Here is a 15,066-nt window from a genome sequence, read left to right as displayed (position 1 = left end):
CCCGCCCGCCCAGAGGCACATGTCTGGGGGTTTGGGTTTCTGCAGACCCTTGCTGAATAACAATTCTTAGCTTTCTTCTTAATCACTTTAGCTCTACCCTTAGCTATTCCAAGGCAGGTGCCCCTGTGCCCTGCCCGACCCCAGCAGAAATTTCCTCTGCAGAAACAATCTGTGGTCGAGGGCTGGGCCCTGGCTCCCTGCCACGGGCAGGAGGCTCCTACCCACGACGCACACATCTCCGCTTCCTGCCTTTCCAAGAGCATCGGAGAGGCAGGAGGTTCGTCCTGGAGGTCTGGGCGCAGGCCCTAGGGGGAAGAGGTTACAGGGCAACTGCGGGGGGGGGGGGGCGTGCAGTGCCCCCCGGACAGACGCAGCCGGGGCCGCTAGTCCCCTCCTTTCCAGTGGACGTCCTCTCCCTTCTCACACAGCCCATATAAAAATGAAGCAGCAGCAATTTTTATTGAGGGACCTAAACTGAAAATAGGTTTAGAACATAATTTAAAAAAATAAAACAGCAAAAGTAGCAAAAAATATATGACCTTTTTAAAAACATTTTCCTTTTTTTTTTTTCTTTTTTCTTTGTTTTTAATATATAGCACTGATGCCTCCCAGCCACCAGGAGCATCTTACCCAATGGGTAAATCTCTGGTAACGACCCTTTTAAAAAGACATGTAAATATATACTCAGATTTATACACTTTGTGTTTTCTTCATAGCTATATACAAAGCCCCCAGGTCGGGGCTGGGCCCCAGGGCCACAAACTGCTCCCCGCCTTTGCCCCACCATCCTCTGGTACCACGTATTTGGTCAGCAAAGCAAATTAGTATCGGAATCAATAAGCTACTGGCACCATCGATCTGGAGCAGAGGCCGCCTTCCGTGGACGCCCTTACTGCTGTAGCCCTGAGGACAAGGCACCTGCCACCAGAATGCAAGCGGCTCCCGGGTTAAGGTGAAACTGGCAAAACCAACACAAGAAAGCCCTCGAAGCTCCTGCTTGCACTCCTGTCCGTCTCCCGCTGCCCCACCCTCCAGGCGGTGCCTGGCGGCGGGGAGGGGTCTTGGTCCAGCATTTGGGAGGGAATGAAGCGTCCTTCAGCAAGTACCTGCTTCTCTGCTCCTCTCTCTCGCAAGCAGGTTGAGAGGAAGAGAGGTGAGCTCAGTGGGGTGAAGGCGGGCCACACGGGAAGGCCCCAAGTAGGCAGCCGGCTCCTGCCAGCAGGAAGGGGGACAGGGACAAGCAGTGGGCCCAGCAGGGAGTTGTGGGTGAGGGTTACAGTTGGCCATGGGGTCTGGGGAGGGGCGTGGTGGGCGGGAGTCAGCGCGGTTTGAGTCCGCCATTGGCAAGCTGGGGTGGGTGTCGGGGCAGACAGGGCTCCTCGGGCAACGGCTCATGAGAGAAGACGGAGTCCTCCCCCGAGGAGCAGGTGGAGCTTCGGGTGTCAGGAAAGCTGGGGGAGTACTGGTCCAGGGGCATCGACAGGTCCAGGTACTCCTGTGACAAGCAAGAGGAAGGAGCGATGGCCGGGTACCCTCCTCCCTGGGCCAGGGCGGCGCTGGCTCAGGAAGGCGCGGCCGGCATGATGTCGCGCAGCCTCACCTGGTTGGAAGTCAAGGCCACGATGCGGTCCAGGTCTTCCACCAGCTGCTTGAAGGTGGGTCTCTGCGAGGGCACCGCGTGCCAGCAGTCCCGCATCATCATGTACCTGCGGCAGGGCGTGGGGTCAGGGGCAGAGGGATGACCAGGAGGACCGCTCCCTCTGGGTGGACACCCCCGGTCTAGTTCTCCCCCCAGGGGCCGGCTTCAGGCCTCCGGCATGGCTGTGGGCTTACAGCTCGTTGGTGCAGTTGCTGGGCTTGTCCATGCGGTGGCCCTCCTTCAGCAGCTTGAAGAGCTCCTCCACAGGCACGCCAGGGTACGGGGAGCCGCCCAGAGTGAAGATCTCCCACAGGAGCACCCCGAAAGACCACCTGCGGATGAGCACAGAGCCCCATCCTGAACCTCCTCCACCCCAGCACCAGCCCTGCATTCCAAGGGCAGTGCCAGGAGTCGGTGCGGGGAACAGACTGGGCTTTCTGGGAGCGAAGTGAAGGAACACAGACAATGTTTTGTTTTTCCCTTCATCCGTCCAGAGGGGAACACAGGCCCCCACTGTGCTGTGCGTTCTCCATCCCACGGGTCCCTGGCAGTCGCTTATTTCGAACTCACACATCACTCTGGTGGGTGTAGATCCGGTCGAACAACGCCTCGGGCGCCATCCACTTCACGGGCAGGCGGCCCTGCAAGCAGCACAGGGGCAGTGAGGGTGGCCCCAGGTAGGGCAGTGAGGGTGGCCCCAGGTAGGGCAGCGAGGGGACAGGCGGGGGCGGAGGGGGCTGGGAGCAGTGCCCGCATTTTCAGTGGATTCCCGGACAAAGCAAACAGCGGGTCAGGGCAGCGCGGCGGGCCTGCCTAACTCACATTGGTGGTCTTTTTGTAGTAGTCGATGTGGTGAATGTCCCGGGCTAGGCCGAAGTCTGCGATCTTCATCACGTTGTCTTCTGTCACCAGGACGTTCCTGGCAGCTAGGTCTCGGTGTATGCACTGCGGAGGGGAGATTGTGGGGCGAGAGAGGAGGGTGGGGGGCAGGTGAGGGACCTGGAGGGCTCCAGGGGTGACAATGTGAAACACACCCACCCGGGAGTCTGGGTCACCCGCCGCCCGCGGGAACGCCACTGGGCAGGCAGACCCACGCGCCTCCCAGGACCCCGCCCTGCCCCGCAGCTCTGCCCGCTGAGCCCTCCTGGAATGCGCTCCTCTAGCTCGAGTCTCCATCGCTTTAGCAGACCCTCCTGCCTTGCCTCCTTTCCCGCCCCTCCTAAAAGGCCGACGACCCTGTAGCGTGCAGACCGCAGAGGCGCGCGCCCAGGCTCCGACTCCCTGCGCAGCACGCCCGCGCTGGGGCCGCGCGCAAACAGAGCCCCCTGGGCTGCGCTCCCGCATGGCACTGGCGCTCTCAGACGCACCATTCCATTGTGTCCCGGTAACAATGCACGACACAGGTACAGCTGTTCGCATTTTGTGTCGGGAAGAAACACAAGATGCCGAGTGGCCGCCCGACGCCACGCAGGAAGTGGCACAGACCCGAACCTGATCCGGTCTGACCCCAGCGCCGCTGCGCCGCACTTGTTCTCCCAACTCTGACATCCCCCGACAGCCTCAGACGTGCCCAGTGTGCCCCAGCCCCACCAGAGGCTCAAACGCCACAAGCTAGAGTGCTGGGAGGGCTTTGTTCCCACCCCAGCTCCACTGGGGAATTGCGGGGGCAGGGGTGGGGGTGGGGGGCCTTCAGGCTCCGCACCTTCTTGGAGGCGAGATATTCCATGCCTCGGGCCACCTGGTAGGCGCAGGAGACCAGGTCCTTGGAGGAGAGCTGCTCCTCTGGGCTGTGGCTGGGGTTGTAGCAGTACTCCAGCCCGGGCGGCCTGCGGGCCTGCAGGTACTCCCGCAGGTTGCCCTTGGAGGCGTACTCCACGATGACGTACAGCGGCCCTGCGCACAGGGGAGGGGCCGTCAGGGCAGGCCGCGGTGGGCGCCGTTAGCTTCCCGGTCAGGAAACCCACCCCCAGCCTCGCCTTTCCTGCCTCCTCCTTGGGGGACCAGGGGAATTCATTCTATTCCTCAGAGAAAGTCAGGGAAATCATTCTTCCTAGCACAGTCCAGAAAGTTCCAGAACAAAGTTGGAGTAGGCCCCCTAATTTAGACCACAATTGCTTTCCTGTTCCTGTCCATAAACTGTGTGGGTGACTCTAGGTGCCCGTATTCTTGGAACACCAGTGGGCATCAGCCCAGACCCGAGAACATTCCAACCTCTGCCACACTGGCCTCTCTTAGGCCCCTTCCCTGAAGTGTGGCCGAGACGGGCCATGTCACCGGAAGCCCAGCCCTGGCCCTGGCGTGGCACCCACCGTCCTGCGTGCAGGCTCCCAGCAGGTTGATGATGTTCTTGTGCTTCCCAATCATCTTCATCATCTCCATTTCTGAGATCAGGTCCGACAAGTCTTTCTCTGTTGCATCCGCTTTGCACACAGACCAGAGAACGACAGGGGACCCTTTACTTTTGGAAGGGAGGGAGGCAGGAGAAAGGCTGGGGTAGCCCGAAGCAAGCAGGGTAGCAGGTGTGGGCAGTGACAGGCCAAGAAGGTGTTCGCTGGCCCCAGGCCCACAGCGTGCCTAGAAAGGGAAAGGACTGTCTCTGCACTTACACTTCAACATCTTCACGGCCACTTTGGTCACTCGGTTGGGTTTGTCCTTGTCCAGCCCAATGGCCTCGGCCAACACCACCTGCCCGAAGCAGCCCTCTCCCAGGGGTTTGCCTAAGACCAGTCTTTGGGGGGAAACAGAGAGCAGCTTGAGTGGGGGCTGGGGAAGTCCCAGCCTCGGCAGGGCACCCCACCTCCACCTCTCCGTGTCCCGCCCAGCTGAGAGGAGAAGGTGCAGATGCTGATTTCTGGAGACATTCCACGCGCCTGCACCCCCAACAGGTCTCAGCGCACACGCCTCCACCGTGGGGACAGCCCAGGGGAGCTGCGCTCAGGGCGTTACCTGTCCCGGGGCAGCTCCCAGCGAGGGTCCTCGGGGAGCTCATACTCAGAGACGCCCGCGAGCATGGGGGTCCCGCTGGAGGAGAGCCTCGAGGGCCGCACCAGAAGAACCCCGGAGTTCATGGAGGCGCTGGAGTCAGCCGACACCTGCGGGGAGGGGTGGGGTCACCCTTCTAGCAACGACGGGGGGAAGGGCAGCCCAGGCTCCCAGCAACAGCGGAGGTGCGGCCCTGTGCGTCTGACCCTCCCTGCTGCGGGTTGGCGGAGTGACCGCCCCGGCGGAGGACCCAGCATCCAGGACTGGCCTGTCCCCGCCACTCACTGGCCTCTCTGGCTCCGCCTTACTCACCTTGAAGATGAGCAGACCAAAGGTACCTAGGCCGGCTGGACATTTTGCAACTTATCCCAGTAACAACTCTGCTCTTGTCCTGATTCTTCGTGAAAACCCTGCCCTCAGCTTGCGCACCGTTGTGGTGAACGGTCACCTTACGCATGCCTTCGCCCCCGGGCCGGCTCCTCCCGCGAGGGCAGCGGGGGCCCACTCAGGTCCCCTTCTCCACCCTGTGCCTCTGCACCTCCAACCTGCCCCCGGGACGGTTCCAATGCCACCAAAGGCACATTCAGTCCAGACAGGACGTTCTCCCAGTCCACGTGCGGGGGGCGGGGGACTTGCAGTGGGGCGTGGGGGGGACAGGGGATTCATAGGCTAGACCAGCTTGAAACAAACTCTGGAGCGTTCCTTAGCTACAGAAGTTCCACTGCGCCCCGCCCAGAAGGCAAAGCCCGAGGCGGTAGGGCAGAACAGTGGAGAGGGCAGGGGACAGAGGACAGGCGGAAGGGGGGCAGTGGGGAGCGTGCGAATCCCCCATCTACTTTCTGTTACCTGTCTGCGCAGGGGGATGCTCTTGGCCAGCTTGTGCACGGCCATCTGGCTGTGGAAGTCGCTCTTCTTGGTGCCGCTCTTCATCTTGTAGATGATGACGGAGCCCACCATGCAGGAGATGAGGAAGGCCCCCGTGCAGTAGATGATGATCTCCAGGTACAGCGGCGAGGTCATCACCGCCGGCCTCTCCTCCAGGGCTGAGTCGGCGTGAACAGGGAGTTAGCAGGCTCTGGGGCCCCGCCCACGGGAGGCCCCTCTCCACGAGGTGGCCGGCACCCATCTCCTGTCCCCCTGGGAGCTTTTAGGGAGGAGAAGGACCGCACCAGGTTCTAGCCAGGACTGGGATTCGGGCACTGAGAGGACTGGGCGCCCTGTGACCTTTGAGGCTCCCCTAAACTGACGTGAACCCCGCAGGAGGGACAGACTACAACCGCCTTGCTGCTCCAGTCCCGCCCCGTGCATTCCTGAGCCTCCCTGCTCGGCAGGCCGGAGTCCTGGCCTAGGCATCGCCCGGACCCTGCAAGGGGCGGCCGAGAAGTCACTTCTGAATGGCTTTCTCGGTCTCCCCGTGGACACACGGCGGGGCCTCAGCACCGTGTGCCTACGTTCATCACAGAAGCCACCAGGGCCGGAGCCCTGTTCCTTTCTGCGCGCCATAGCACCTGGCCATGGTGGCACTCGCAGAGGAGAACAAATTAAGGGAGGGGCGGCCAGCCTGCGTCCCCACTTATCCGTCCCTCCTCGCATCTGTGTCATCTGTCGGATCAGACAGGTAAATGTTCACACCTAGCCAAACCACAGGCACAGCTGACTTAATTTCCAGACATGTTTGGACTACTCTAGATATATAAATAAAAAGATCAGCTGTTTTGCAGTTCTTAAGATTTTTACTAACTCCTAAAACTTAAGAAGGAGATGCAGGGGGGCGGGGGGGGGGGTTGCACAGTTTTATTCTCTTCTCCCACTTTCCATTTGGAATCCTCCCCCTGGCCACGGAGGCCGAGCCAGCGCAGCCCAGCCTCCCTTGAGCAGGAGGCCGGAGGCCTTCGCCCAGCACTCGCAGCACCGGCTTCAGGGAACGCGTCACCGCGCCGCGGCCTCCTCCCGACCCTCCCCGGGTAAGGCACACCGGCCAGCCACGGAGGCGGCACCCCTGGGGACCCTTCCGGACAGGCATGAGGCGCGACCCCAGACTGAGCCCCAACAAGGAGCCGGCAGCGCCACAGACAGCGAGAAGTGTTTCTGTTTTATTCCTCCAGTGCTGAGAGGTGAAGACGACTGACTGGGGCACACAGGGGCACAGACAGGACAGAGACAGGGCCGGGATAAAAACAGAACACTTCTCCGCCTCAGGCAGGGCACCCCGCGGCCTGCTCGGGGAGTGGGGCGCAGGAAGAGGGAGGGAGGAGGGGTAGTGCCGGCAGGAAGGACAGAGCAGCCCCTACACCACGTGCAGGACTCTCCGAGAGAGGCAGCCGCGACCCTGCGGTCACCAGCCCACCACCCGTGCAGGCCGTAGGCCCCTTCCTTCCTGGGTCAGCGTGCAGACCTCCCCTCTTGCGATGGGAGAGGTGGTGGCGGCAGCTAAGGAGGACAAACAGGAGATGACACCCTCCTGCGGCCGCCCAGGACAGGTCTCGCTGACAGCAGCTGGAGTGCACTTGTGTGGGCAGAGCCCCTCCTCTAAAAGCAGAGGACGGCAGTGTGGACGGGTGGGCTGGCGTGTTCCAAGCCCCTCTTGGCACAGAGTGCGTTCAGTGACAGAGGTGTGGGGTCCCTTTCTGAGACCTTTGGGACTGGCCGAAAGGGACCAGATAATTCAGACACTCCGCATGGAGGAGGGAAAGCTGCTGAGCCCAGGGGCGGAAGGAGCCTGCCCGGCGCGGAGCCAGCGGCAAGTCAGACCCGGAGCCCGCGCGCATCGGCCGGCCGGGGGAGAGCCAGGGGCAGGGGCGCAGGCGCCAGCCTCCGTGCGTGCGCCTGCAAAACCGAGGGAGCTCCCGCGTGAGCCGAGAGGAGCAGCCCTCAGAGCCGGAGCAGGAAGGGGCACGGGGCAGGCGGGAGCCCCTGCCTCTGCGTCTCCCCCAGCCCGCAATGCACGCTCCCCCCGCGCCCCGGCCGGGGCGGGACGCCGAGAGGAGGAGCACGGTGTGTACCTTCCAGAACGGTCAGCCATGCAGAGTGGTGGGAGAGTCCGATAGAGTTACCCGCCAAGCACGTGTACTCCCCCGCATCCTCAAAGGAGACATTCCTTAAGTGGAGCACCTCCATCTCCTTGTCGGTGGTGTTAACTCCGGCAGTCTAGAAGAGACAACGGAGGCAAAATGGACAAGCACCGCGAGGGAGGCCTCTACGAGACACAGAGGGGGGGGACAGAGGGCCGGCAGAGAAACCAGAGGAAGAAACGCTCCCCAGCGTCTCCTTCGCAACCAGGACGGACAGAAACCACCAGGCAGCAAAACCTGTTAGAGGAAGAGGGCGCGAGCCCGGGGAGGAAGTCCGGCAGGCCTGAGGGGACGGCGGGGTTACGACCCTTCACCAACGCTGGCGGCCCAGCCCACGGAGCATGCGGCGGCGGCAGCGGCATGGAGAAATGGGGCCGGCGGGCGGGGGCTGCTTGGTTTCCGGTAAGGAGAGTGAGAGGGACACACAGGAGGGTGGACGGGCACTGCAGTCGCACACGCACACACGCACGCACGCACAGCCTGTGGTCGCCGGCCCGCTCTGCTGCCCCCGGCTCTCTCTTCCAGTCTGGAGCGTCATTCGCAGCACAGTGAGACTGCGTCCCCACGAGGCCACGCACGGACCGGACACGCACACGGCCAGGAGCACACAGGAGGTCCAGAGGGAGCCAGCAGACACCGACACAGCACCAAACCAAGCCAGCCTCCCGGGCCGGGCATTTTTCCATGGCTCTGGGCGCTACAAGCGCAGCAGGACGACAGGGACAGTCCGGCGGGGCACGCGCCCCGGCAGCTGGGGCCTACGTCCGATTCCCCGCACAGAGTCCCTTCCGTTCCCCGTTACCTTTCGCCACAGGTCTGGTGACAGTGAGCCACGCAGACTGGTTAGCTTCACCAATATAATTGGAAACCTTACACACATACTCCCCGCTCTGGGCCTCTGTCACATTGAACAGGGTCAGCACCTCCGCATCCGAGCTATTAATCCCCGAATGCTGGAACAAACCAACGACACGCCAGTCAGTTGGGCAAACACCCGGGACGTGGCCACGCTATGCTCCCGTGTCAATTCCACGCAGGCCCGGGAAGCCGAGGCAAGGGACACGCTCGGAGAGAGTCACCATCTTTCCCTTTTCGGCAGGACAAAACAAACGGGCTGCAAACGTCCGAAGCGTTCGATTGGGAAAACAGAAACAAAAACACTGCTTCGAATCCGCTGTCCTGTTTGTGTTCAACGCCCACCTCCAGGACTGCGGCAGGGGCTGTGAATGGCCCGGTGGCCACGGCCATGCAACCCCGGCCACCAGCCCTGTGCCCCAGAGCAGTTTCAGCACCAGCAGCAAAGAGAAGGGATGGAGGGGTGGACAGTAAATCTCTGGGACAGCCAGGCCAGGGAGGATGAGGTCTAGCTCTGGGACAAGGAGGGAAACAACTTTCCCAGCCTCTGGTGACTTCCTGTCGCAAGAGCCACTGGAGGTCTGGGCAATTACCTTCCCTGGATTAATGGAGCGTTCGGGGAAAGGCAGACAGTGAACGTCTGGGAGTGAGAGGGAAAAGGAAGACAATGCCATTACTCCTCATTCGGCTCAGAATTTACAGGTGGCATTTGTTTTTCCAATTCTGCGTAAGACGTGCCCTTGTCAGTCACCCCAACTGCCAGAAAGGTCATTAATTCAGGAAGCAGGGCCGAGACCGGGAAATGCTTGCTGGAAAGGCTTGGGTTCCGGACAAAAGGCAGGAGTCCACATTCCACCCTCGAGCCACTGACCCTGCGGCCCCCGCGGCATCCCTCTCGAAGCTCTTCGGAAACTATGGCCCCCCGACCCCCATCTCCACACTGAGCTGTCCCTGGTTCTGGGCAATGTGGCTACATCCCTGCTCAGAGGAGTGTGTGGCTGAAAGCTAATGAGTGACCCCGGTCCCGGGCACTGAGCCTGCCCACGGGGACCTGAGCCCCGGAGACGCTGGTCTCCGCCCAGCACGCCGGCCCATGCACACCAGGGGCCCGGATTACCTTTAAGATCTGGACGTAGGGCAGGTTGTCGGGACCGATCTTGCTCCCATTCACCTCGATGTGCTTTAGCCACTGGATGTGAGGCTGGGGGTCGCTGTACACCTTACACATGAACTCCACGTTGCTGCCCAGGGCCACCGTCTTGTTGGCAGGCAGCCCCGCCTGCAGGATGGGCCGGTGCGGGGACCGCTCTGTGGGAGAACCGAGAGGAGGCCTGTGGGGCGCTGCCACGCCTGGCCCAGGCTAAAGAGACTGTGACCACCCAGCGCCCCCTAAGCTTCCCAGTGGTGCACAGGGCACCTCCCGGGGCTTCTACTGAGCCCCAGCCCCCCAAACCTAAGCCGGGAAAAGGGACACCCTCCCTTTAGCCCTAAGCCATCCTCCCAAGGCAATGTACCCTTACCTATAGGCACGGTAATCTCTCCTGCCTTAATGGACAATGTCATAACAGACCTCGGCACGGCCTATGTCCCCTTAAGCAAAACTGGACAGTCACTTCTAGACTCCTGCTGTCCAAAGTGAGTGCCAGGAGCACGGCCCCAGCACCACCTCAGGAGCTTGTAAGAAATGCAGAGTCGCAGCCCCTACCCCAGACCTCCTAGATCACAATCTCCTTTTTAGACGATATCATCGAAACCAAGAGAGACGCTGGCTGTGAGACTCTGTACCTGGCAATCTCTAGGAAGTAAGATTCAAAACCTCTAGAAGGAACAGGCTGCAGTCGCTGCCCCGGGGGCATGGTGTTCTTCCTAGAGTCTCCTGTGGTGACCTCAACCGGACTCGGGCCTGGAGTCCAGCGCTGACAAGGTACCTGGCCTGTCTGCGCCTGCGCGTGCTCTCGGGTATACCACGGTAACAACGCTGGCCTTGCGTGAGAGCTGCAGCACAAGTATTTAAGGAGCCCAGCATATTGCTGGTGTCCACTATGCAACACCTCCGGTCGTGCCTTTCGTTTCGTTTTGTTTTTTGGAGACTGGGTCTTACTCTGTTGCCCAGGCTAGAAAGCAGTGGCATCATCACAGCTCACAGCAACCTCAAAGTCCTGGGCTCAAGGGATCCTCCTGCCTCAGCCTCCTGAACAGCTGGGACCACAGGTGCACACTACCACGCTGGCTGATTTTTTTTAATTTTTTTATTTTCTAGAAACAATGTCTTACTATGTTGTCCAGGCTGGTCATGAATATTATGCCAGTCAACCTCACTACACCAGCCACCTCTGCAGGACAAACTAGTGACAGCCCCTTCTATTTCACAGCAATAGAGAGCTTTGAGATGTATCACTGTCTGATCCTCTTAACTCTGTTTTACAGGTAGGAAAAGTGAGGCTCCAAAGGGGGAAGTGCCTGTTCTAGGCAACAAAGCTATTATAGTAAGTGCCACACGCTATACTGTGCTGCTGAGAAACCTGAACGCTGCAGCTGTTTTCTCCAAACCTCCTCCCTCCAAGCTCTAACCTTGCTACTCCTGCTTTGCCTTTTTTTTTTTTTTTTTTTTTTTTTGTTTGTTGCCTAGGCTAGAGTGAGTGCCGTGGCATCAGCCTAGCTCACAGCAGCCTCCAACTCCTGGGCTCAAGCAATCCTCCTGCCTCAGCCTCTCAAGATGATGGGACTACAGGCACATAGCTAATTTTTCTATTTTTAGTAGAGATGGGGTCTTGCTCTTGGCCCAGGCTAGTCTCAAACTCCTGACCTCAAGTGATCCTCCGGTCTTGGCCTCTCCCAGGGTGGAGTGAAGGCGTGAGCCACCATGCCCGGCCTGCCTTTGCCTTCTTACCCACGACATCGAGCTGGTAGGTGTGGTTAATGCTGCCGTACTCGTTTTCCACAATGCAGGTGTAGTTGCCCTTGTCCGAGGGCACCACGGAGTCCATTATGATGCTCCAGGTGGCGTAACGGACCTGAGGAGAAACGCCAGAGGGCTCCACTGAGGGTCTGGAGGGAGCGCAGGCCGTGGGTGCCACGGCACTTACCCCCAGACCGGAGTGGCACCCGGCCCAGGCTGCAGCCTTAGCAGGAAGAGGTGCGGAGAGCCCCGTCCCCCACCCCATCACTCCCTGAAAGAACACTCAGGAAGACTGGCCAAGGGCATGGGGACTCAGGAGTCTTCGCCGTGGAATTTGAGGCCATCTGCCATCTGGACAGAGGCGCCTTCTGCAAAGTCTCTCAAACACACCAGGAGCATTCCCAACTGGCACATCTCTGTCCCTGCCACTCCCGTGCCTGGAACGGCGCTCCTGCTGAGAGTCCTGCCCTCCCAGCCGGCCCTTGACGTCTCATTGCCCAAACCAGCTCCTCCAGCCCAATCTCTGGTCACAACTGCTCTCGCCCTTCCCTCTGTCTGCTGAGGAACTGATCACGGTCTGCCTCCCACAATCGGTGCTCCGGACGCACAACCTTCCGCTAGACTGGAAAATCTTATTGGCAGGGACATTTGAAGCATAGTGCCTTACACACAGTAAGTGCTTGGTGAAGTAATTTAAAATGTTTCCCTATTCTTTCTTTTCTTCTGTTTTTTGGGAGACAGAGTCTTCCTCTGTCATCCTGGCTAGAGTGCAATGGTATGAGCCTAGCTCCCTATAACCTCCAACTCTTGGGCTCAAGCGATCCTCCTGCCTCAGCCTCCCCAGCAGCAGGGACTACAGGTGCATGCCACCACACCCAGCTAATTTTTCTATTTTCGGGAGAGATGGGGTCTCTTGCTCAGGCTGGTCTTGAACTCCTGACCTCAAGTGATCCTCCCGCCTCAGTCTCCCAAAGTGTTAGGGATTACAGGCATGAGGCCCTGCACCTGGCTTCTTTGCTTTTCTTATACACGATTATTGAGAAAAGAGATGCTAGGCGAGATGAGAGAAAAACAGGGACTCTGAGGATGATCAGAGATTCTAAAGAGAAATTACAAGGAAGATGTTCTTCTGACAGATATAAATGGGCAAAGGACAACAATCTATGTAAGAGGAAATGAAAACTGCTTATTAACATATGAAAATTCTAACTTCATTAATAAGCAAAATAATACATAAAAGAATAATGAAATACAGCAGTCCCCCCCCCCTTATCCATGTGGGGTATTGTCCCAAGACTCCCAGTGTATGCCTGAAACTACAGCTAGTTACAAACCTATACATCCTAGGTCTTTTGGTATACATACGTACATACATGGTAAAGTTTAATTTATAAACTAGGCACAGTAAGAGATTAATAACACGGGATAATAATAAAATAGAACAATTATGATACAATGTAATAAAAGTTATGTGAAGGTGGTCTCTCTCAAAATAAAGATATTTTATATCGTACTCCCTATTTTTGGTCCTTGGTTGACCGTAGGTAACTGAAACCACGGCCAGAGAAATGGCAGTGGAGGTGGATTACTGTGCTTTCATCTACCGAATTTGTTGGCAAAGGTATAGTGAATTGGCCATTCATGTATTCTGCTATGGGAGGGTGAATTCATTTTCACTTTAAATAAAGTAATTGGGTAGCACGCATCAAGGGCTTAAAAAATGCTTATACCCTTTGACCTAGTGGTTTCATTTCTAGCAATCTGTCCTAAGGAAGAACGCTGAAAAATACTGCTAAAGATATTTGTTGCAATGTTATTTATAACAGTGAAAAATTAGAAAATACCTAATATCACAAAATAGTCTGTGATATTTTGCTATGAAGAATTATCATTCAAACACTCATGCTTAAAATATAACATAAAAAGACCCATGAGGTTACCAAACAAGAAGCTGAGAAATTATACACGTGATGTAATTAACTATGTAAAAATCATATACACAGAAAAAAGACTAAAAATATTTAACTTTATTTGCATTTTTTTGTATTTAAAATTTGTAAGAATGCTGGCCGGGCGCGGTGGCTCAGGCCTGTAATCCTAGCACTCTGGGAGGCCAAGGCGGGCGGATTGCTCCAGGTCAGGAGTTCGAAACCAGCCTGAGCAAGAGTGAGACCCCGTCTCTACTATAAATAGAAAGAAATTAATTGGCCAACTAATATATACAGAAAAAATTAGCCGGCCATGGTGATGCATGCCTGTAGTCCCAGCTACTCGGGAGGCTGAGGCAGTAGGATTGCTTGAGCCCAGGCGTTTGAGGTTGCTGTGAGCTAGGCTGACGCCATGGCACTCACTTTAGCCTGGGCAACAAAGCGAGACTCTGTCTCAAAAAAAAAAAAAATCATATACACAGAAAAAAGACTAAAAAGATTTTTTTAACTTTATTTGCATTTTTTGTATTTAAAATTTGTAAGAATGCATTACCTGTATAGTTAAGAGACCATTATTTAAAACAATGAAAAGCACGTAACAAGGATTTTTCTAACTCAGTTTCTCCCATTCCTCTTATCCTAACTTTCACATACACACACGTACCTTGTAGCCTCCAATCCTGTGGTCGGGTTTGAATTCTTTGCCATTTTTCAGCCAGCGCAGCGTGGGGTTGGGTGTCCCACTGGAAGGGCATTTGAACTTCACTGTCTTGGCCGCCGGCACGGCGTGCAGCTTCTTTTCCATCTTTTCTGGGGACGTCCAGTACGGAGCTACAGCTGTCCAGGGAAAGCCGGCAGAGACAGGCGGGGACAGAGGGAGCGGCGGGTCAGGCTCCGGGGCGATGCCCAGCACCCTCCACGACGGGACCTCGACCCCACGTGCCCTCCCCGCCTGCTCCCCACCCCTCTGAACCCAACTCCCAGGCCCGAAGGGCAGTAAGGTAGGAAACAGTGTCTCACGCATACGGTTTGGTTTGGTGTTATCCGTCTCTTTCTCCTCTGAGGAGGAGTCATCATCGTCATCGTCGTCCTCCGAGGAGGGGAGAGCATCTATGGGAAGAGGGAGGGGCACTGAGGGGCCTCTCGACTGGCGTCCACATCGACGGCCACCCCGTTAATGCCAGTGCAGTCACAGATGAACACGGACAGCCCTCCCCATGAGGACTCCGGGCCCACCTTCCCCTTAGTGACTGATGATCTCTCTTGGTGGGACAGAAACTGATCATTTAAGAGCCGAACGTTCCCGTCCTTGCACAACCCGCTGCACTGCCCCTCTCTGCCCAGAGGCCGTTACACCGGGTGGCTCCACCAGGGTCGGCTGTTCCCCTTTAATTCCATCCTGCATTCAGAGGATCTCGCTCAAAGTCATGGCGCTGCCCAGACATGCTGGGTCTCGGAACTAGCACGGGGCAGCCGCATGGACGGCCAGCCACGGGGAGACCCAGGCAGATCTCGGCACGCGCTGACTAGGTGCTGTTTGCAGGGGTTGGGCTGAACGGCCTACAGCCAGAACTTCCCTCGCACGCGTCTGTCTGCTCTGGGTGGGGGCCGCCCTCCTTAGACAGAGCAGACAGGGCGCCGCCACACAGCCCGCACCTGCGGGCACCGCTCCCCAGCCAGTACCCACCCCTG

The 15,066-nt window shown here is 57.9% G+C and overlaps 1 protein-coding gene across 10 annotated transcripts in view; it reads right to left on the bottom strand.

The window, feature by feature from the left end:
• Nucleotides 1-1,148: 1,148 nt before the first annotated feature.
• The window catches only part of FGFR1 (fibroblast growth factor receptor 1), a 49,529-nt gene continuing 35,611 nt past the window's right edge, over nt 1,149-15,066 (bottom strand). For 4 of the 10 annotated variants that reach the window (XM_012762984.3, XM_012762990.3, XM_012762989.3 and 1 more), the window contains 15 exons: nt 14,395-14,484; nt 14,039-14,211; nt 11,438-11,561; nt 9,665-9,855; nt 7,624-7,768; nt 5,462-5,664; nt 4,586-4,731; nt 4,246-4,367; nt 3,949-4,059; nt 3,342-3,532; nt 2,462-2,584; nt 2,210-2,280; nt 1,834-1,971; nt 1,601-1,706; nt 1,149-1,495 (listed from right to left, as the gene is read on the bottom strand). In XM_012762984.3, the coding sequence (XP_012618438.2) occupies nt 1,319-1,495; nt 1,601-1,706; nt 1,834-1,971; nt 2,210-2,280; nt 2,462-2,584; nt 3,342-3,532; nt 3,949-4,059; nt 4,246-4,367; nt 4,586-4,731; nt 5,462-5,664; nt 7,624-7,768; nt 9,665-9,855; nt 11,438-11,561; nt 14,039-14,211; nt 14,395-14,484 (2,111 nt within the window). In that variant the 3' untranslated portion in view covers nt 1,149-1,318. The remainder of the gene's footprint in view (nt 1,496-1,600; nt 1,707-1,833; nt 1,972-2,209; nt 2,281-2,461; nt 2,585-3,341; nt 3,533-3,948; nt 4,060-4,245; nt 4,368-4,585; nt 4,732-5,461; nt 5,665-7,623; nt 7,769-9,664; nt 9,856-11,437; nt 11,562-14,038; nt 14,212-14,394; nt 14,485-15,066) is intronic. The other 6 variants (XM_012762983.3, XM_020282472.2, XM_012762987.3 and 3 more) reach the window with 3 other exon arrangements.

Source organism: Microcebus murinus, chromosome 24 (assembly GCF_040939455.1).
Source record: "Microcebus murinus isolate Inina chromosome 24, M.murinus_Inina_mat1.0, whole genome shotgun sequence".
NCBI classification, from domain to species: Eukaryota; Metazoa; Chordata; class Mammalia; order Primates; family Cheirogaleidae; genus Microcebus; species Microcebus murinus.
The sequence above is the reverse complement of the archived record's forward strand: the minus strand, read 5'-3'. Positions and strand labels throughout refer to the sequence as shown.